At 55.2% G+C, this 21577-nt stretch overlaps 1 protein-coding gene across 1 annotated transcript; it reads right to left on the bottom strand.

The window, feature by feature from the left end:
- Window positions 1–1955: 1955 nt before the first annotated feature.
- Window positions 1956–21370, bottom strand: MBD3 (methyl-CpG binding domain protein 3). Its single transcript, XM_054396241.1, has 6 exons — window positions 21357–21370; window positions 12094–12253; window positions 10037–10174; window positions 4823–4913; window positions 4161–4338; window positions 1956–2142 (listed from the first exon to the last, which is right to left on the bottom strand). The coding sequence occupies exons 1-6, from the start codon at window positions 21368–21370 to the stop codon at window positions 1956–1958; spliced, it is 768 nt and encodes a 255-aa protein (XP_054252216.1).
- Window positions 21371–21577: the final 207 nt, after the last annotated feature.

Genomic DNA, 21577 nt, shown 5'->3' with positions numbered 1-21577 from the left:
CAGCCCTTGTCCAAAGTCCCTCCCCAGCTCTCCTGGAGCCCCTTCAGGTACTGGAAGGCTGCTCTGAGGTCTCCCTGGAGCCTTCTCTTCTCCAGGCTGAACAGCTCCAACTCTCCCAGCCTGGCCCCACAGCAGAGGTTTTCCAGCCCTCTGATCACCTTCATGACCTTTTCTGCAGCTGCTCCACCAGCTCCAGGTCCTTGTGTTGGAGGCTCCAAAGCTTTCCCCAGCACTGCAGGGGGGCCTGAGCAGAGCACAGCAGAGGAGCAGAATCCCCTCCCTGCTCCTTCAGGTACTGGAAGGCTGCTCTGAGGTCTCCCTGGAGCCTTCTCTTCTCCAGGCTGAACAGCCCCAACTCTCCCAGCCTTTTATGTTCAGTTTATAAATTCCCACACCTGCAGTGTTCCAGCAGCCTCCTCTCTCTCTGGTTACCTTTTACTAACTTGCTACAAACCTAACTTAAACCATTCCAGAAACCTGCACCCACCCTAACACACCCCAGAAGAAAACATGGAATAAGAATGCAAAAGTGTAGGACAAGGCAGGCAGGGGAGAAACAGAGTCCTAAAGTGCAGCTGTCCCTGCTGGCCACTGCCCTCCTGCCTGTCACCAGAAGTCATAAATGAGTTGGGGAAATGAATGGGATCACAAGAGAGACAAAGCTGTAGCAACAGAGCCACTTTCAGGACAGAATCCTTCCCTACAAGGGCTTGTTCCAGTGCCTGAAGGGGCTCCAGGAGAGCTGGGGAGGGACTCTGGATGAGAAGCTCAACAGGAGCCAGCAGTGAGCACTTGCAGCCCAGAGAGCCAAGCAGAGCCTGGGCTGCAGCAGGAGAAGTGTGGCCAGCAGGGCCAGGGAGGGGATTCTGCCCCTCTGCTCCACTCTGCTCGAGACCACACCTGGAGCTCTGTGTCCAGTTCTGGAGCCTCTGTTCCAGGAAGGATCTGGAGGTGCTGGAAGGTGTCCAGAGAAGGGCCATGAGGATGAGCAGAGGGCTGGAGCTGCTCTGCTATGAGGACAGACTGATAGAGTTGGGGTTGTGCAGTCTGGAGAAGAGAAGGCTCTGAGGAGACCTTCTTGTGGCCTTCCAGGATCTGAAGGGGGCTACAAGAAAGCTGGGGAGGGACTTTTAAGGGTGTCAGGGAGGGATAGGACTGGGGGGGAATGGAGCAAAACTAGAAGTGGGGAGATTCAGATTAGATGTTAAGAAGAAATTCTTCCCCATGAGGGTGGTGAGACACTGGCAGAGGTTGCCCAGGGAGGTGGTGGAAGCCTCATCCCTGGAGGTGTTCAAGGCCAGGCTGGAGGTGGCTGTGAGCAACCTGCTGTGGTGTGAGGTGTCCCTGCCCATGGCAGGGGGGTTGGAACTGGCTGAGCCTTGAGGTCCCTTCCAACCCTGCCTGATTCTATGATTCTGACAAGGGCTGGGAGTGCCAGGATGAGGACAATGGCTTTGAGCTGGGAGAGAGGAGATTGAGAGTGGAGATGAGGAAGGAATCTTTGAGTGTGAGGGTGGGGAGACACTGGCACAGGTTGCCCAGGGAGGCTGTGGCTGTCCCTCCCTGGAGGTGTTCAAGGCCAGGCTGGATGAGGCCCTGAGCACCCTGGGCTGGTGGGAGGTGTCCCTGCCCATGGCAGGGGTTGGACCTGAATGGTCTTTGAGGTCCCTTCCAACCCAACCCATTCTGTGACTCTGATTCAAGTGCTCACAGGCTTGCCCTGGTTCCCCATTTAGCCCCTGGGGCGCAGAGACATGGCCCAGACCCGTCCCTGCCACCACCAGCACTCACCCCAGCAGCTCTGGTTTCCTCCTGGGAAGGAGGCTGCCACAGCCTGAGCAGTGCACACCCAAAGCCAAGGTTTTGTTGTCAGGAGGTACCAAGATTCCCTCTGCAAACACTTCTGCCTCCACTGATGCCCAGTTTAAGGTCAGAAGCCTATCACATTACCTGGACTATACATTCTCCATCTCCTGGTCATGGTCCTGGTCCTCCTCCTCCTCTTCCTCTTCTTCCTCACCACCTTCTTTCTCTGAAGGAGCTTCCCCATCTCTTGCTATCTCCTCCACATGGGCAAGCATGTCAGCCATCAGGGCTTCCTCCAGCCTCTTCCTCACCTGCTGCACCAGCTCCTCCTGCTTCCTGCCCCAAAGCAACCAACACTGCTGTCAGTCCTCAGAGCTGCAGGGAAGGGAACCCCCAGCCCCTCACACAGGAGGCTGGGCTTTGGCAGAGCCCTCTGCAAGAGCTGCATCAGGCAACAGCTGCCTGGCACTGCCCTCTGAGTGAAGGTGAAAGAGTAAAGAGCTGCTCAGCATCCTCTGAGTCCTTAGCACTGGAGGTGCCCTTGTGGTGCTCGCTGAAATTTGCCTCCCTGAGGGGAGACCTCATTGCTCTCTATAGCTCCCTGCAGGGAGGTTGGAGTGAGGAGGGGGCAGTCTCTGCTCCTTGGTGGCAAGGGACAGGAGCAGAGGAGTTGGTTCCAAGCTGTACCAGGGGAGGATCTCCTGGATCTCAGGAGATATTTCTGCACTGGAAAGGTTCTCAGGCATTGGAAGAGGCTGCCCAGGGCAGGGCTGCAGTCACCATCCCTGGGGTGTTCCAGCAGCTGTGGCCCTGCTGCTTAGGGACCTGGTTTGGTGCTGACCCTGCAGTGCTGGGCTGAGGGTTGGGCTGGCTGAGCTTGGAGGACTCTTCTCACCAGACACATTCTGTGACTCCTCATGATTCTAAGCCAGCAGCTGACTCAAGACTTTTTTTTTTTAGTTCCTAGTGCTAACACTAAACCAGAACTCAGCCTCCCCTGCTGAGCTCCAAAGCTGAAACTGGAGGAAGTGAAACTTCTGCCCAATTCCAGCCTTTGGCTCCTTCTCTTTTGAAGCCACAACTTGAAGTTTTAGAGCTGCTTTTCTGTCAAAGCCACAGTACAGAAGTGATCAACAAGCAGGGGCTGGGGTCTCCTCTTTCACCTCAGCCACAGCAAATCACAGAACATTCTTCCTGGGCATTCAGGTCTGAGTCCAGCACACACACAAAAAAAACCTCCAAACCCATCCTGTAACAGAGAGATTGGTCAGCCCAAGGGGCAGAGCACTGCTGGTGGAGAAGGCAAAGAGCAACTGCTGGGCTGGTGCCTGGGGTGCATTCAGCTCCCTATCAGGTGCTTGAAGCTGAACTGGAGCAGTCTGCATTTGGCAACAGGATTCACTGCTGAAACAACCCCCCCCTGATATCAATCACAGCCTGGTTTGCTGTTGCCACAGCAGGCAGGGCTTGGATTGGGTGCTGGGCTGACACTGGGGGAAAGAGAGAAGAGAGAGAAGGGAGAAAGAGAGGAGAGAGAGAGAAGAGAGAAGGGAGAAGGGAGAAGGGAGAAGGGAGAAGGGAGAAGGGAGAAGGGAGAAGGGAGAAGGGAGAAGGGAGAAGGGAGAAGGGAGAAGGGAGAAGGGAGAAGGGAGAAGGGAGAAGGGAGAAGGGAGAAGGGAGAAGGGAGAAGGAGAGGAGAGGAGAGGAGAGGAGAGGAGAGGAGAGGAGAGGAGAGGAGAGGAGAGGAGAGGAGAGGAGAGGAGAGGAGAGGAGAGGAGAGGAGAGGAGAGGAGAGGAGGAGAAGAGGAGAGAAGGAGGGAGAAGGAGGAGAGGAGGGGAGGAGGGGAGAGGGGAGGAGGGGAGGGGAGAGAAAGGAAGGGGAAGGGGAAGGGAATAAGAAAGGGAGAAGAGGAGAGAGAAGAGAGAATAGAAGAGACAGAGAGGAGCGAGGAAAAAGGAAAAAAAAGAGAATAGTAGGGAGAAGAGAGAGAAGATGACAAGAGAGGAGAGAGAACTGCACTGTTCAGGCTCTCTCCAATCCCTTCTTTGCTGAGGTCCCTCAAGTGTTTTCAGTCCAAGCAGAGCAGATCTGAGCCTGAATGCTCAGAGTAACTGAGCATGGGCAAACCAAAACCATAGCAGGCTTTAAGTCCGCATCTCTATGAGAGCAGCTTCCTGTAACTATTTTTTCCTGCTCTGCAGCTAAAGAGCTATTCAAATGAACCCAGCAAGCCCCAGAGCTCCAGCAGGCCTTCAAACTTGCCAGGGGAAGAGAGAGAAATGGGGGTGGGGAGGAACTGTTTCACCACAAGAAACCTTCTCCCAAGAGAGTGAGTGAGCTCTGCAGGTCATACCTGATATCTTCATCTGTCACCATGAAAGCTTTGCAAAGTGGCTGTGAGGTGTTCAGCCAGACCCCAGGGTTCTTCTCCACAGCTGCAGACAGCTGCCCAGTGATGGGCATGGTGCTGGTGTGCAGGGCACTGGCTATGGCTGACAGCAGGGTTTCATCTGTGCAGCCAGGGCCCACCCCTGCAAGTGGGAGGAAAAGTCTTCAGCAGGGTGGCCCAAGGCAGGGAGCAGCAAATCAGGCCCAGAGGCATTACTGAAGCCTTCCATGAGCAAGCAGAGGCTGTGCTTTGAAAGCCACCACAGCCCAGATCTCAGCCCCAAGGCACTCTCACAGCAGCTGCCCAGCTCTCTCCAAGGGTTACAGTGAGGTATCTGCACCCACCCCACTCCCTGGTCTGCTGCACACCCACCCCAAGGAGCTGGGAATGGAAGCTGCTTCCCTCCTGCTTCTGCACAAGGAATTAACCTCCCCCAGGCAAGTTCAGAAGCTCTGCTTCAACATCTCCTCAGGACAAAGGGCACCAAACCTCCCAGCCAGAGAGCTACCTGCTGGAGCTGGAATGGTTCTCCCCACTGGGGAGCACTTGGGGAGCCAGGAGGTCTCACACTACACCTGCCTGGCATCCCAGTGCCACCCCTGGAGGCAAGGACAGGCTCAGGTTACCTTGCAGGCCCTTGGGCAGGTCCATGGTTTTCACCAGCTCCTCTGCAATGTCAAAGGCATTCAGACCACTTAATTTCTTCTCCCAGAAGAGCTGACATCAAAGAAAAGGCTTGGTTGGCACAAGACAACTGCACAAAGCAGCTGCTTGCTCCCCAGCCAGGGGAGGAGGCTGCAGACAACCTTCTGCTGGAGCTGGCAGCTGGGAGTGCCAGCAGGGCACAGCCCTCACTGCCCACCAGCCCCACAGTGCCCTGTCCTGAGTTACTGCCCACACAGAGGCTTTCCTCTCCTTCCCCCAGCTCAGGAGACTTCTTTGTCCTCCCCCTCTACTCTGCACATCTGGAGTACTGTGTCCAGTTTTGGGCTCCCCAGTTCTCTTGAAGTGGGGGGCAGGGATATACTGGAGAGTCACTGGAGGCTGTGAGGATGATGAAGGGACTGAAACATCTCTGATGAGGAAAGCCTGAGAGCCCTGGGGCTGGGTTAGTCTGGAGAGGAGAAGGCTGAGAGGGATCTGATCAGTGTCTGTAAATACCTGGAGGGTGGGGGGCAAGCAGGGGCCAGGCTGGGCCAGGCTCTGCTCAGTGGTGCCCTGTGCCAGGCCAAGGGGCACAAACTGGACCCCAGGAGGTTCCACACCAACAAGAGGAGAAAGTTGTTTGGTGTGAGGGTGCTGGAGGGCTGGAGCAGGCTGCCCAGAGAGGTTGTGGAGTCTCCTTGTGTGGAGAGCTTCCAACCCCCCCTGGGCATTGTGCTCCTGGGCAAGCTGCTGTGGGTGCCCTGCTGGAGCAGAGGGCTTGGACTGGATGATCTCCAGAGCTCCCTTCCAACTCCACCATGCTGGGATTCAGAGATTCTGTCCCCTTTTCATACCTGTCAGAACTCAAGTGTAGAGGAACCCACATCACTTTTCCAGTTACCAGCACCCACAAGGGAAACAAAGACCACAACAGGACAGGTCCTGGGGGTAAGGAAGCTGGCCAGGAGCCAGCAATGGGCACTGGCAGCACAGAAGGCCAAGGGCAGCCTGGGCTGCACCCAAAGCAGTGTGGCCAGAGCTGGAGAGAGAGGATCCTGCCCCTCTGCTCTGCTCTGGGGAGACCTCACCTGCAGGGCTGGAGCCAGCTGTGGGACCCCCAAGACAAAAGAAACATGGAGGTGATGGAGAGGGTCCAGAGGAGGCCACAGAGATGCTCAGAGGGCTGGAGAACCTCTGCTGTGGGGACAGGCTGAGAGCTGGTGCTGTTCAGCCTGGAGAGGAGAAGGCTCCAGGCAGGCTGGGGAGGGAATGTTCAGAAGGGCTGTGGGGATAGGCCCAGGGGCAGTGATTTGAAACTGGAGCAGGGCACAGTTAGGTTGGACATCAGGAGGAAGTTCTGCACAGGGAGGGTGGGCAGACACTGGCACAGGTTGCCCAGAGAGGTGGTGGAGGCTCCATCTCTGGAGACATTCAGGATCAGCCTTGCTGTGTCCCTGTGCAGCCTGCTCTGGCTGGGGCTGTCCCTGCTGCCTGCAGGGTTGCACAAGCTGCCCCTGGAGGGTCCCTTCCAACCTGATTCATTCTGTGATTCTGTGATCAATGTGGTCCTGAGGGCCATGGCTTAGTGGTGACCTGGCAGTGCTGGGTTAAGGGTTGGACCTCATGATCTTAAAGGTCTTTTCCAGCCAAAATGATTCTGTGATTCTGTGACAGTCACAGCTGAAACCTCCAGGATCAGGGATGGACCAGCAGGACCAAGGCAGGGGTTGTGTCCAGGACTGGCACTGCTGAGGCCACAGCCTGAGTGCTGGCTTCAGTTTTGGGCTCCTCACTCCAAGAAAGACATTGAGAGGCTGGAGCAGGTCCAGAGAAGGGCAAGGAGGCTCATAAAGGGTCTGGAGGAGTGGCTGGGGGAGCTGGGATTGTTCAGCCTGGCAAAGAGAAGCCTGAGGGGAGACCTCATTGCTCTCTACACCTCCCTGAAAGGAGACTGGAGCCAGGTGGGGGTCAGGCTCTTCTCCCAAGTAGCAAGGGTGAGACCAAGAGGAAGAAGGTTAAACCTTACCCCAGAGAGGTTTAAATTGGCCATGAGGAACAATTTCTTCCCTCAAAGGGTAGTCAAGCCTTGGAAAAGGCTGCCCAGGGCAGTGGTGGAGTCCTCATCCCTGGAGAGATTTAAGAGCTGTGTAGATGTGGTGCTGGGGGCATGGTAGTGTTGGGTTAATGGCTGGACTTGATCTTAAAGGCCTTTTCCAGCCAAAATCATTCTACCATTCCATAAAAACCTCTAATTCTCAGCAACAGCCTCCAATGGTGTCACCCCATAAGGAAAGCACAAGCAGGGTGGAGGAAGCTGTGCTACAAGGAGCAGGGACAGGAGCAGTGCAACTGCAGAGGTCAGGGTGCAGCAGCTGTGGGCACCAGGGCTGAGCTCTGCTGCCTAACAGCTCACAGCCACCTGCAGCCCCTGAGCAACCTCTTCCCAGCAGGGCAAAGATCTCTGCCCAGCTCAGTTTGGCACATCAGTGGCACATCTTCAGTGTCCTTCTTTATTAACCAGCCAAGGGATGCCTGGGAACAGCTTCACAGACTGCATGAGGTTGGAAGGGATCCTCCAAGGGCACTTTGTGCAAGCCCCCAGCAGGGCTGAGCTTGGATGTCTCCAGGGATGGAGCCTCAGACACCTCCCTGGGCAACCTGTTGCAGTGTTCCAGCAGCCTCCTGGTGCAGAACTCCTTCCTCACACCCAATCTAAACCTGCCCTGCTCCAGTTTCAAACCATTACCCCCCCAGCAACACCACTATGAGCAGAGGTCTGCTGCTGCCTAAGGAAAGGGCTTATAGTGGTAGGACAAGAGGGAATGGATTGAAGCTTGAGGAAGGGAGATTGGGACTAGAAATGAGGAAGAAATTTGTTCCACTGAGGGTGGGGAGAGACTGGCACAGGTTGCCCAGGGAGGCTGTGGCTGTCCCCTCCCTGGAGGTGTTGAAGGCCAGGCTGGATGAGGCCTTGAGCAAGCTGGGCTGGTGGGAGGTGTCCCTGCCCATGGCAGGGGGTTGGAGCTGGATGAGCTTTGAGGTCCCTTCCAACCCAACCCATTCTGTCAATCTATGAAACCCTGCCAAAACTCTGCCACCCTGCTCAAAACCCTCACAAAGAGCAACAAAACTCCAACCCCTGCTCCAGCAGAGCCTCCCACTTCAGGAAGGGCCTTTTTAAGCTGGCATAGAAGGTTAGCAGTGTGAGAGGTGAGAGCTTTGCAGGGCAGCTGTAAACGTGACTGCAATCCCTCTGCCCCTCAGAGTGATCTCTTGCCATTTTAATTCCACCAGTTCCAAAAGCCCCAATAAGGAACACTGCTGAGTGTCTGAAGGGGGGAAGGAAGCTGAGCAGCTCCTTTCCCTGCTATCAATATGGACTCAGTAAAGGATCCAGGATCCCTGGTGGGAGCTCCATGCAGGCAACAGGCTGGCAGCTCAAGGTGATGTTAATGACACAGGAACCCTTCCCCAGGCTGCTCTGAACAGGCAGAGCTGCTTTTAACCACTGCCCAGCTTCAAAGCCACCCTTCTCCCATGCTCTTTTTTTTTTTTTTTTAATCTCCATCCTTTCACCAGCTGCAATTAAGCTGAAAGATTTCCTTTAATTCTGAGGTATTCCCTTGTTGGCAAATAGAGAGCCTGGAGAAGAAACCCACTTTGATTTGCTATTAATCAGGGCATCCCAAGTGGAGTTTGTGACCTTATTCATCCAGGTAGAATGAATCACTAATGATACACAGACCTGACAAAAAGGGCCATGCAGGGGGTGGGGAAGAGTCCCTCAGACCACATCAAACACCAGAGTGTGTGTGGTCTGTAGAGGAACAGGGATCTCTCCACACACAGAGCCCCTGCACAGCTGGAACATCTCTCACTGATTCCAATTACAATGCCAATGGCTCCTGAAGTGGCTTCAGCAGCTGCTGGAATGTGCAGGGAACTTTTTCTTTCCAGCAGTAAGGAAATGAAGGCTTGACTAAAACAGAATCTAAACAAAGGTTGGAGGTCAGTTCTAGGACCTGCATTAGCAATGAGGTTTGTCCTGATTTGAAAAGCTGGGGGCACTGCAAGATGTTTCTGAAACACCAGAGGCTTCACATGGCCATGAGGTTCAACAAGGCCAAGGGCTGGGTCCTGTACCTGGGTCACAGCAACCCCAGGAAGGCTCCAGGCTGGGGCAGAGTGGCTGCAAACTGCCCAGCAGAGAAGAACCTGGGGGTGCTGGGTGGCAGCAGCTGGAGAGGAGCCAGCAGTGCCCAGGGGGGCAAGAAGGGCAGCAGCAGCCTGGCCTGGAGCAGCAGTGGTGTGGGCAGCAGCAGCAGGGCAGGGATGGTGTCCCTGGATGGGCACTGGGGGGGCCACAGCTTGAGTGCTGGGATCAGTTCTGGGTCAGTGCCACAGGGGAAGAAAGAGACTGAGGGGCTGGAGGGTGTCCAGAGAAGGGCAACAGGGGGAGTGAGGGGTTGGGAGGCTGTCCTAGGAGAAGTGGTTGAGGGAGCTGGGGGGGTTTAGTGTGGAGAAGAGGATCCTGAGGGAGACCTCATTGCTCTCTCCAGCAACGTGAGAGGAGGCTGCAGGGAGGTGGGGGTTGGGCTCAGGTGATAGAAGGAGAGGAAATGGCCTGAAATGTGCCAGGGGAGGGTTAGGTTAGAGAGGAGGAAAAATGTCTTTGGTGGAGGAGTGGTGAGGGCTTGGCACAGGCTGCCCAGGGAGGTGGTGGAGTGCCCATGCCTGGAGGGGTTCAGGATGTGTAGATGTGGTGCCTGAGGACACAGCTCAGTGGTGATGGTGGTTGGGTTACTGTTGGGCTTGATGACCTTGAAGGTCTTTCCCCCCCTCACCACCTCACTGCTTCTCTATTCCCTGTGCAAAGGAAGCTGCTGGCAGGGATGTGGTGTCCCAGGGCTACCAGCTGGCATCTCCCAAAGGCCAAACAGACTTCACATCATCATCATCATCAGCCTCCCAGCTTGAAGGATTGCTGACCACAGCTCATTCCTCCCTCTCTGGGGTGCCTGAGGATACAGTTTAGTGGTCCTGGTAGCTGGGTTCTGGTTGATGATCTTCAGGATCTTTTCCAACCTCAATGACTCAATGATTTAGCATCACAACACTCAAGTGGCTTCTTCTGGGACCCTCCTAGGAGCAAACCCAGGGGTTTGTTGGTTCTGCAGGAGCTACAAAGGCCTTACCTGGCGGGGTTGGTCCACAGCTTTCTGAGGGTCACTCTTCACCTTGTTGCTGGGGTGGTTTGTGATCTTTGTGACAGGCTGCTTGAAGATGGAGGCTGTCTGCCGGACAGGCAGCGCCGTGTTCAGGTCAGGCTTGCCCTGGAAATTGCAGGCAAAAGGAGAAGGAAAGCTCCCCCCAGGCATTTCCAACCTGCTGACATGCTTCAATAACCACACAGATGGACAGCAGGGACAGGAGCAGTTCATGGACTCCAAAACTTCCCTGGTCCCAAGCTCCCAGTGGATCCCAGGGATGAGTGGTGTCCCTCAGGGTCACTGCTGGCACCAGCTCTGTTCAGCAGCACTGTCAGCAATGTGGGCAGTGGGATTGAGGCACCCTCAGCAGGTCTGAGATGACACCAAGCTCTGTGGTGCTGGTGACACACTGAGGGGAAGGGATTCAGACAGAAGGACCTGGACAGGCTGGAAAAGTGGGGACCATGTGCTGCCAGCACAGAGCCAGCCTGTCCTGGGCTGATCCCCAGCAGGGTGGGCAGCAGGGGCAGGGAGGGGATTCTGCTCCTCTGCTGTGCTCTGCTCAGGCCCCGCTGCAGTGCTGGGGCAGCTCTGGAGCCTGCAACACAAGGACCTGGAGCTGGTGGAGCAGCTGCAGAAAAGGTCATGATCAGAGGGCTGGAAAACCTCTGCTATGGGGCCAGGCTGGGAGAGTTGGGGCTGTTTAGCCTGGAGAGGGTAAGGCTGCAGGAAGACCTCAGAGCAACCTTCCAGTACCTAAAGGGGCTCCAGGAGAGCTGGGGAGGGACTTTGGACAAGGGCTGGGAGTGCCAGGATGAGGGACAATGGCTTTGAGCTGGGATAGGGGAGATTGAGAGTGGAGATGAGGAAGAAATTGTTGGCAGTGAGGGTGGGGAGAGACTGGCACAGGTTGCCCAGGGAGGCTGTGGCTGCCCCCTCCCTGGAGCTGTTCAAGGCCAGGCTGGATGAGGCCTTGAGCAAGCTGGGCTGGTGGGAGGTGTCCCTGCCCATGGCAGGGGTTGGAACTGGATGAACTTTGAGGTCCCTTCCAACCCAACCCATGCTGTGATTCTGTGTCATCATGAAGTGGGATTTAGAGGCTGTTTTGTGAATCCAGGACCCATCCTCACCCACTCTGTTTCAATCCTGTTGTGAACAGCAATGAACAAATCAACAGACCTGGAATCTGCCTCTCTCTTTTCCCTTCAGTTCTGTTAAGAACTCAGTTTTTAAACACAGCTCCTAGCAGTCAGGTTTTCAGTCCATGACTGCATTTTGGGTCAGTTGGAGCTGAGGAAAGAGCTGGGGAAGGAGGAATGGCTCTGAGAGGCAAGCTGGAAATGGCTGTAGGCCACACTTTGTTCTGGAGGATGCAGGCACCACATCTGCTGAAGATATTTATTCATGAGATGGAGAAAAGATGTATTCAGGACAAATATCCTCCTGAACCAGCTGTGCGCTAATGCATTTGGAACTCCTAAGAACCATTCACTGAATGGTTTGGAGAGGATCTGCAGCTCCTGAGGTGGGTGTGAGCTGCTGGTCTGGGCACTGAGGCATCACTACAGCACCCAGTGCTGGGGGGTCAGAGGTTCCAGTGCCTCCCAAGATGCTGATTCTTGACTGCTTGACATAGTTAGGAACTAAGAACTCTGCTATTTGCCACATTTAATGTCTCAGTGCACAGAGAAGCTTTTGGGGTTCTGAAAAAGCTTTTAGCAGCCAACACATGGAACCACAGGATGGTTTAGATTGGAAGGGACCTTCAAGATCATCCAGTTCCAACCTCCCACTAGCCCAGGTTCCTCAAGGCCTCATCCAGCCTGACCTTCAACACCTCCAGGGAGGGAGCATCCACAGCCTCCCTGGGCAACCTGTGCCAGTCTCTCCCCACCCTCACTCTCAACAATTTCTTCCTCATCTCCAGTCTCAATCTCCTCCAGCTTCACTCCACTCCCTCCCATCCTATCAGTCCCAGCCCCTGTCTGTGCGGCCAGGGGAAGAGCAGAGGGAGAGGTGAGAGCTGCTGCTCCCATCCTTACCTTGGCTTGGTTGGAGCAGTCGTAGCGCATCCTCTGCCTGTTCTTGTTCATCTTAGTCATCAGCATCTTCCCTGTGCGGAAGTCAAAGCTGCCCAGGTCCATGGAGCTGCCCAAGTACCGAGCCAGCTGCGGCTTGCTGCGGAACTTCTTACCACTGGGGCTGGAAAAACAACCACAGCTGAGGGGGGAAGGGAGGGACCTCCAAAGCTCCTCCAGTCCAACCCCTGCACTCAGCAGGGACATCCTCTACCAGAGCAGGTTGCCCAGAGCCTCGTTGAGCCTCACCTTGAATATCTCCAGGAATGGAGCCTCAACCACCTCCCTGGGCAACCTGTTGCAGTGTTCCAGCAGCCTCATAGTGAAGAACTTCTTCCTGATAGCCAATCTAAATCTGCCTTTCTCTACTTTGAAGCCATTGCTCCTGGTCCTGTCCCTGCAGGCCCTTGCAGTCTCTTTGCATCCTTCTTGTAGCTCCTTCAGGTACTGGCAGGCTGCTATTAGGTCACCCTGAAGCCTTCTCTTCTCCAGGCTGAACACCCCCAGCTCCCTCAGCCTGTCCTTGTAGCAGAGCTGCTTCAACCCCCTGATCATCTCTGTGGCCACCTCTGGACCCCCTCATGAAATGAAACCCCTCTGGGCTGTAACAGCAGCTCAGGACAGGCAGGTTTTAGTTCCTTCAGGAAAAACCAAATCTGTGTTGAGTTTTGAATCACAGAATGGTCTGGGCTGGAAGGGACCTCCAAAGGTCATCCAGTCCAGCCCCCTCTGCAGTCAGCAAGGACATCTTCCACTAGATCAGGTTGCCCAGAGCCCTGCTGAGCCTTCCCAAAACAAAGCTCACACTGAACTCTAAATGGATGTTCCTGCTTTGAGATGAGCTCTTCCTGAGGACTGTGGAAGAGACAAATCCACTGCAGACCACATTAAAATGCTTTTTATACACAGAGAGGAAGATTCAGCCCAGGTGTAAGAGCAGAATTCCCACCCTCAGAAGGGAGCACAGATGGGCTGATCACTCCCTTGTCTCAAACAATAAATGCCCATTTCCAAACTTAATTTCTTCTCCCAGGAGTGTCACATTTGAGTAGCACCACAAACATCTCCTTGGATTCCTTCCCCCCCTCCCCTTCCTAAATAGCACATTCAGGTTTGGTGACCACTCTTTGGTAGTGTTCTGAGCACTTCAGGATGAGACAGCAGCAAGGAAAAAGAACAGAAGTTAAGTGCTGACAGGATGCAACGCAAAGAATGACAAGGCTCAAGTGATGCAAAAATCACAGAATGGTAGGGATTGGAAGGGATCTCTGGAAGGGGCCTGGAGCATCTCTGTGAGCAGCAAAGGCCCTGTTGAGCCTGGAGAAGAGCAGCCCCAGAAGGGATCTAAGCAATGCTCAAAAAGAGATAAAAAGTGGAAGGCAAGAGGCTGGGGCCAGACTCTGCTCAGTGGTGCCCAGGGACAGGACAAGGGCACCAGTGGGCACAAACTGGAACCCAGGAGGTTCCATCTGAACAGGAGAAAATTCTGTGGTGTGAGGGTGCTGGAGGCCTGGAGCAGGCTGCCCAGAGAGGTTGTGGAGTCTCCTTCTCTGGAGTTTCCAACCCCCCCTGGGCATTGTGCTCCTGGGCAAGCTGCTGTGGGTGCCCTGCTGGAGCAGGGGCTTGGACTGGATGAGCTCCAGAGGTCCCTTCCAACCCCTCCAGTCTGCAGTTCTGGGAAACAAGTTGATCTCATCCCTAACCTACCAGAGGGTGCTCTGCTCTCAACATAGCAAGGCTGAGGTATGTGAGGTCACATCCCAGTGAGTCTACACTAACAGGCTGCCCACTGAAGTGAGATCTGTTGAGCTCAACACCTCTGTTCACAGCAGCGTCACAACATCCAAGTGAACCTGAAGTGACCTCAAGAATCACCTACACATCATTGCCCTTTCTGCCAAAGGGATCAGTGCTGGAGACAAATCAGTATCAGTGAGGTCCAAATGCTTTTGGAGCTCTGGGTTTGGAGGGTCCCTTCCGGTATTCCTGAAGCCAGGAATGCAGATAACTGGTTGCAAGGTTTCTGTTTGAAGGCCATAATTAAATAAAGTTGTTACAGGCTGAGAGGACAGAAGAAATAGCATTTCAGCAGCAGATGTGCTTCTACCACAGGGGTGGGAAGAGATCAGCAACCTCTCTAGGGTCCTCTCAAGGGAAAAAGCCTCTTTTTTTAGCCCATTAGCTGCCTCTCTGGAGCCTTCATTAGAGGAAAGGGCTGAAAAAACAGCACTAGCACAGAATTTCTAGCATGGGACAGTGGCAAACCAATTAGTCCCTGTCAGGTTGTACAGGCAAAAAGCCAACCCAGATCCAGAAAAAAAAAAAAAAAGCCAGAAAGAATCAAAAGTATTGAAAGCTCCTCAAAAACTGAGAGACAAGGTTAGTATGAGTCAGACTGAAACTGAGAAGTGAGAAACTCTCTCTCTGAGGATTTAGGACTGAAAGGTTGTGGTCAGCCCTCCCCACAGCATCTGCCTAGAAAGCTGCTGGCCCTGAGAGCTCCCAGGCTGCTTATCCTGCCCCATGTCTGCACCCTGCCACCACCACCACTGCTCAAGGTGTTCAGTGCACAGTTAGCCAGATGGGGAAGATAATCCAATCCATCCTTAGAGGGCAGAGAGGAGGAACCACATCAGCACTGCTTGCTCCTCAGATGGAGCAGCTCACTTGGAAGCTGTATGAACACTTGGGCCAAAAGAGTCACAGAATGGGTTGGGTTGGAAGGGACCTTCAAGACCATCCAGTTCCAACCCCCTGCCATGGGCAGGGACACCTCCCCCCAACCCAGCTTGCTCAAGGCCTCATCCAGCCTGGCCTTCAACACCTCCAGGGAGGGGACAGCCACAGCCTCCCTGGGCAACCTGTGCCAGTGTCTCCCCACCCTCACTCTCAAGAATTTTTTCCTAATCCAAAGCTGACACGGAGAGCAGGAATAAGCAGACAGAGATGAGGTCCTGTTGTGGTTTTTCTGGGATAGAACTCTTGGCCAGCTTGAGGCCATGAACAGTTTTTGGAGTCAGCCAGGGATGCTGCCCAGAGATCCCAGACCACGAAGATGTAAAGAGGGAAATCTGCTGAGGAGAGCTTCCAGCTCAGGCTCCTCCTGCCCCTGCACCTCTTCCTGCTCCTGCAGCCTGCTCTCCCCTGTAGAGTGCCTGCCGCACCTTCCCTGGGCTGAGCAGGACTTTGTGTGCTCTCTACAGGTACTGGGATCAGTTTTGGTGTTTCATTAAACCCATTTTCATTTCAGTCCTCAAGCCTCCCCTCATTTTTCATTTCAATCCTCAAGCCTCCCCTCATTTTCCCAGTTCCCCTTCTCTGTTGTGTAGGGGTTATTGGGTGACAGAGCAATTGCTGGAGTTTAGCTCCAGATCCAGGCTAGATGTAGACAGATCTTTTATTTCTTTTTTTCTTTTTTTTTCAAGAATGGTCTCAAATTTGCCTCAGAAGTTGTATGTCTCAATCCAGAAAGAGGAGTAACCAACTCAGGCAGCTTTTAGACCAGAGCCATCACCAGTGAAGCCAAGAAGAGAAGCTCCTGCTGCATGAGGAACATGACACTGCTTCCCCTTCCAAGCTCTGCAGCTCTGATTTATGGTTTAGTGTCTTACTAATTTACCAATAATACATCACAGTGAATTGTGCACTTGAGGAGCAGTGCAACTTCCAGAGCACAGAGCCAGACACACTCAGAGACGGTATTTTAAATGAGCAGAGCCCTTCAGGTTTTTTTGTTGTTGTTGTTGTTCTGGATCTGCTCTAGGAATTTTGCAATGGATCTGAAAGCTGGTCCAAGTCCACAAACATCCAAAAAAGTAAAAACCCACCTGAAATGACTCAGGGTCCTGTCTCTTCCTGGGGAGGCTTGGCCCATAGGAAAAGCACTGGAAAGTTGAAAAGAAAAAAAAACCCAAGCTTTTATTCTGATGATGTCTTGAAAAAGACAAACCCATTCCCATCTTCTCTGGACCAACAGCACACTGGGGAGCAAAGCTGCAGCTCCAAGCTGGGCAGTGAACTTGCTCAGCAAACACACACAGAGCAGCTCTGGGGCTCCTGGGGTCCCTCTGGCAGGAACAGGCTTGATAGGACACAGCCACTGAAAGCACCTATAGACACCTGAGAGGGTCAAATGGGGAATTAAAAAACCCAGAAAGGCAGCCAAAGCCCCACCAAACATGAGCTGAAGGCTCACTGCTGCAGGGCACAGAAGCACTAAAGCAGAGGACTTAGCAATTCTGAACACTGCTGAAATGCTTGTGTGCCCTAAACGCCACAGAACAGGCACTTTGGCTCCTTCCACTGCAGAGCAGAAGCTTTTGAAGAGACCCAGAAGAGAGACATCTTGGTACAAAACTGCCGAGCCCAGGCTCCCCAAGGGGGCTGCAGGCACTGCTCCGGGAGCAGGCTGCGCTTGGCTCCCAGCGAGCAACCCTCAGCCTCCCTGCGTGCGGGGAGCAAGGCAAAGCAGAGCTGCAAAGGATTTCACGTGCTGGCCCCTCAGAACCGCCCCCCCAACCCCCCAGGGCATGATCTGCTGCCACAGCACCAACAAAACCAAGGCCGAGAGGCCCCGGGGCTGGCGGGACCCAAGCCGAGCCGCGGCGATTGCTCCCCACAGGCTTGCGGGGCGCGGACGGAGCCGGCCGCAGGCAGCCCGCGGGAGGGGGCAGCGCTGCCAGGTGCCTGCTGCTCTCCATGTGCAGCTCCCTCTTTGTTCCCTGCCTTATGTTCTTAAGGAGCGAGAGCGGCTGCCAGCCCAGGGCCCTCTCCCCTCCTCCCTCCTTACACGAAGTCTCCTCCCCTCCGCTCTCCCCATTTTGCCTACCAGGAGCTGCACAACTTAGGAAGCAAAGGGACAAAAGACAAAAAGAAGCCCCCGACCAAAGCCTGCCTGTTACAGAAAAGGAGACAGGAACAGCCCAGGCAAAGAGGGGGATCAACAGGGCATGGCCAAGGTCTCGTTTCCTTGCAGAGGGGCGATGAGCATCATGCAAAATGTTTCTCCTTCTCCTTCTCAATCGCACATGGAGCTGGGGGGGGAGGGGGCTCAGCCCACCCCGGGCTCCTCTGCTGCCCTTCTCTCCCCAGCTCTGCTGCAGGCAAAGCCCAGCCTCGGGGGAGCCCTTGGGTGCTGCAACCCTTCTGATACTGCTTCCAAAAGTGAGATGTGAAACCTGGGACACCTCCCACGCTGCTCCTCTTCTCTCACAGCATTTTCAGGTCAGCCCTCGCTGCAAGCAGCTGCACCAAGCCCTGCCTCCATGGTCCCACACCCAACGGCTACGGCACCTGGGCCAGGCTGGCACACACACACTCACAGCTTTCACCAGGACGTGAACAAGCGAGTCCAGGTGTCTCCTCCAGCTGCCATCACCCACACCACATCTTCACTCATCCCTCCACAAATGAGTGTCCCCAAGCTCTGCATGGAGCAGACCTGAAGAATCACAGAATTGTCAGGGTTGGAAGGGACCTCAAAGATCATCCAGTTCCAACCCCCCATCCGGTTCCAACCCCCTGCCATGGGCAGGGACACCTCACACCACAGCAGGTTGCTCACAGCCACCTCCAGCCTGGCTGCAAAAACCTCCAGGAATGAGGCTTCCACCACCTCCCTGGGCAACCTGTGCCAGTGTCTCACCACCCTCCTGGGGAAGAATTTCTTCCTAACATCCAATCTGAATCTCCCCACTTCTAGTTTTGCTCCATCCCCCCCAGTCCTATCCCTCCCTGACACCCTTAGAAGTCCCTCCCCAGCTTTCTTGCAGCCCCCTTCAGATACTGCAAGGCCACAAGAAGGTCTCCTCAGAGCCTTCTCTTCTGCAGACTGAACAACCCCAACTCTTTCATTCTGTCCTCATAGCAGAGCAGCTCCAGCCCTCTGCTCATCCTCATGGCCCTTCTCTGGACACCTTCCAGCACCTCCAGATCCTTCCTGGAACAGAGGCTCCAGAACTGGACACAGAGCTCCAGGTGTGGTCGGAGCAGAGTGGAGCAGAGGGGCAGAATCCCCTCCCTGGCCCTGCTGGCCACACTTCTCCTGCTGCAGCCCAGGCTCTGCTTGGCTCTCTGGGCTGCAAGTGCTCACTGCTGGCTCCTGTTGAGCTTCTCCTCCCCCAGCACCCCCAAGGCCTTTTCTTCAGGGCTGCTCTGCAGCCATTCCCTGCTCAGCCTAGATCAAGCTGTCCCCTGCCACCCCTGGGGCATGGAGCTGGCCCTGCCACCACAGCTGTCCCAGGCAGTACTGATGTGCACCAAGGGATGTTCCCTGCCCCACAGAGCAACAGGGTTGTCTTTGTTCATTAACTTGGGCTCTGACCACACAAGGAAAACCCACCCCAAACCAAAGCTCCTTGGTGCACACACTCTCAAACTTCTACTTCCCCACTCCCACTGCCAAGTGGCAGCCTCATAACACAGGATTGAGCCCAAAATGTAAGCAGCCACGTTTAAAAGGCTCATCTCAAGCACCATGAGAGCTTCCCCGGGGGAGCCATGGGGAAAACTGAGACACTGAGAAAGAGCAAAGCAGGGGCTCAGTGAAAGTGTTCTCCACAGCTTGAGAGTTGAAAATAAAAGCAGATAGACTCCAACGTGTTTGGGGGGTGTTAACACTCAGCTTTTCACATAGGTGCGGCCTAGGTAAGAAATTCACAACACAATGAGCTTCACCCAATAGTTCTGTGAAGTTTTAAGAGCAGTGATCCCAACAACTCCCAGAGGCAAAGGTTGAGCAGTGACCCCAAACTTCTCAGACACTTGGTCATTCAGCAGAAGGACAGCACTAAAATCTCCTTCCCTCTTTGAGGAGAGTCTTTGTACCATAGAAGTGTTGAGAGCAGAAGAAACCTTTGAGCTTGGGTTGGATTAGATGATCTCCATTGGTCCCTTCCAACCCCTAACATCCTGTGATCAAGTCCAACTGCTCTCCTGGAGCTCACAATTCCACCACTGCTGCTAAGCCACTGCCACTAAACCACATCCCTCAGAACTAGGGGCAGGTAGCCAGAACTCTCTCAAAGACAACCAAACACTTCTACTAACTCCCTGATACCCTTCCCCTCCTGAAATCCTGCATCCCTGCTTGCTCCAAAGGTAGCCCACAGGCCACACCACATCAGCCAGGTACTCTCTTGGCTTCCCCAACTTCTCAGCCACAGGCAGTCGAAAGAATCCACTCCAGTTAAAAGAAAATCCTTCACAATCAACTGGACTGTTTGTAAAACCCTGCCCGGGGACTCACACCTCCAGGGGAATTTAATTCCAGCCAGCAACCAGCTCACAGAGACTCACATCTCAGGGGCTGAAGCCCTGTGCCTTGTTGCCCAAAGCAGACCTCAGCCAGCAGAAGCCTTCAGGCACAACACATGCTGCCAGTGCTCAGGGGGACAACAGGAAACCTCCAGACAGAAAGCACCCAAGCCCTAAACCACAGCTGGGAAGAGCAGCAACTGCCACCCTGCTGAGCACCCTGGCACAGCGCAGACTCCCCAGGCTGGTTGGGGCACAGGGCAGGGCTGGTTTCCAACCCCTGCCTGCAGCTCCCCACAAACACTCCATGCATGTGCACCTCCAGGGCAAACGAACAAAGAATTATCCAGGGCAGAGCCACCTCTGAACCACCACACACCTATGGGGGGGGAAATCTGATCAATGCTTACAAATAACTAAGGGGTGGGTAGCAGGAGGATGTGGCCAGACTCTTCTCAGTGGTCCCCAGTGAAAGGACAAAAAGCAGTGGGCATAAAGTTGAACAAAGGAAGTTCCATCTAAACATGAGGAGGAGTTGCTGTACTTTGAGAGTGGCAGAGCCCTAGAGCCGGCTGCCCTGGGAGGTTGTGGAGTCTCCTCCTCTGGAGACTTTCAAGCCCCCTCTGGATGTGTTCCTGTGTGACCTGTCCTAGGTGACCCTGCTCTGCAGGGGGGTTGGACTGGATGATCTCCAGAGACCCCTTCCAACCCCTATCATTCTGTGTTTCTGCATTCTGCCACTCCAAGGTAATACAAAATGCAGCAGTAACTAGGAATTGGTGCAGCAAGGCCTGGTTATCCCTTCAATCTCTGTCCAAATGGATATGAAGGAAAAATCCTTTAGAACTTGGGATTTGCAAATAGGCTGCCTGTCCTCTCCCTCCTCCTCTTGTTTCATCTCAGCTCCGAGATGACAACTTTGCAAGGAAGTTCTCAGAAATGCAGGGAGGGATCCTCTAAGCTTTCAGCTGCATCTCCTCCAGCTCCAGGGGTCTTTGCCTCTCTTGCCAGCTTCTCGCTCTCAGGGATGGCATTTGCCAGCTGCCTCAGTGCCCAGCACAACACCACTGTTCTCACCACCATCATCTGCTTTAAAAACATCAAACCTAACACACGAAGTTGATCGCCCACATCTTCTTCTTTTTTTTTTTTTTTTTTTTTTGCCAACTAGAAAGGCCAGATGAGGACAACCTGGGTAACTTCTGCTACACTCCTCCCGACGGACCCAAGTTTCACACATCAGCTGGCGGGGGTGCACCCAGGCTGCCTCTCACGGGTGCGGGAAGGATCCATATGGGCCACCTACAGCCCCGTGAGCCATTCCCTGGTATTAATAGAAACCTCCCGCAGAGTAGGAGGCTCCCGGGCCAGATGCTCCCCGCGGCAGCAACCCTCGGGGTGAGGCACCCCGAGCCCTGCCCCCGGACTCTCACTACAGCAACAGCAACCACCGCGGGCAGGCCAAAGCTTCCTGCTTCAGCACCCCCTCCCCCCCAATTCCTCGACAGACAGAACAAGAGCGGAGAGACCCCCGGGAGCAGGCGGAGGGGGGTGGGCGGGCAGCCGCCGCCGCCCGTGCCCCGGCTACTTCCCCGGCACCGTATTTCGTCGGCGTTTTCAGCATTAAGCACGTTGGCTGGGCTCGACCCGCTCCGAAGGGACGCGCGGGGTCCCGAAGCCCACTGCCCACTTCCCCGCGGCTCACGGCCTTACGGCAGTTCGCCAGTAGAGACCCCCCCGGGACCCCAGCGCCCGCCCCTACAGTACCTATCGGTGCCCCGCGGCCCCTACAGCCCCGCCAGCCCCCCAGGCACGGCCACCTGTAGCGAAAGGCTGGGCCGCCGCCTTCCCCGGTGCCTGGGCCCGGCCCCCCGGGGCGGGCTCCTCCTCTCGCCGCCCCACCGCGAGTCAGCGCGGCCCGACCTCCCCCGGGCCCGGGGCTGAGCCGCCGCGGCCCGAACGAGCGCTCCCACCTCTTCCGCTCCATCGCGGCTCGCTCCGGCCCGCGGCCACTCTCTCGGGGCTCCGCCGCCGCCTCCGCCGGCTCTTCCCGGCCGCTGCGCTCTCCTCCCGCCGCCGGCTGTTCCGCGCTCCGCCCGCTCCCACCGCGCCGGCTGCTGCCCGCCCGCCCCCCACCGGGAGGCGGTGCCGTGGCTCCCTCCCGCCTTCCGCCCCCCCACACCGAGCGCAGCCT

The sequence above is a fragment of the Indicator indicator genome, chromosome 36 (assembly GCF_027791375.1).
Source record: "Indicator indicator isolate 239-I01 chromosome 36, UM_Iind_1.1, whole genome shotgun sequence".
Classification (NCBI taxonomy): Eukaryota; Metazoa; Chordata; class Aves; order Piciformes; family Indicatoridae; genus Indicator; species Indicator indicator.
This window is presented reverse-complemented; position numbering and strand designations above follow the sequence as displayed.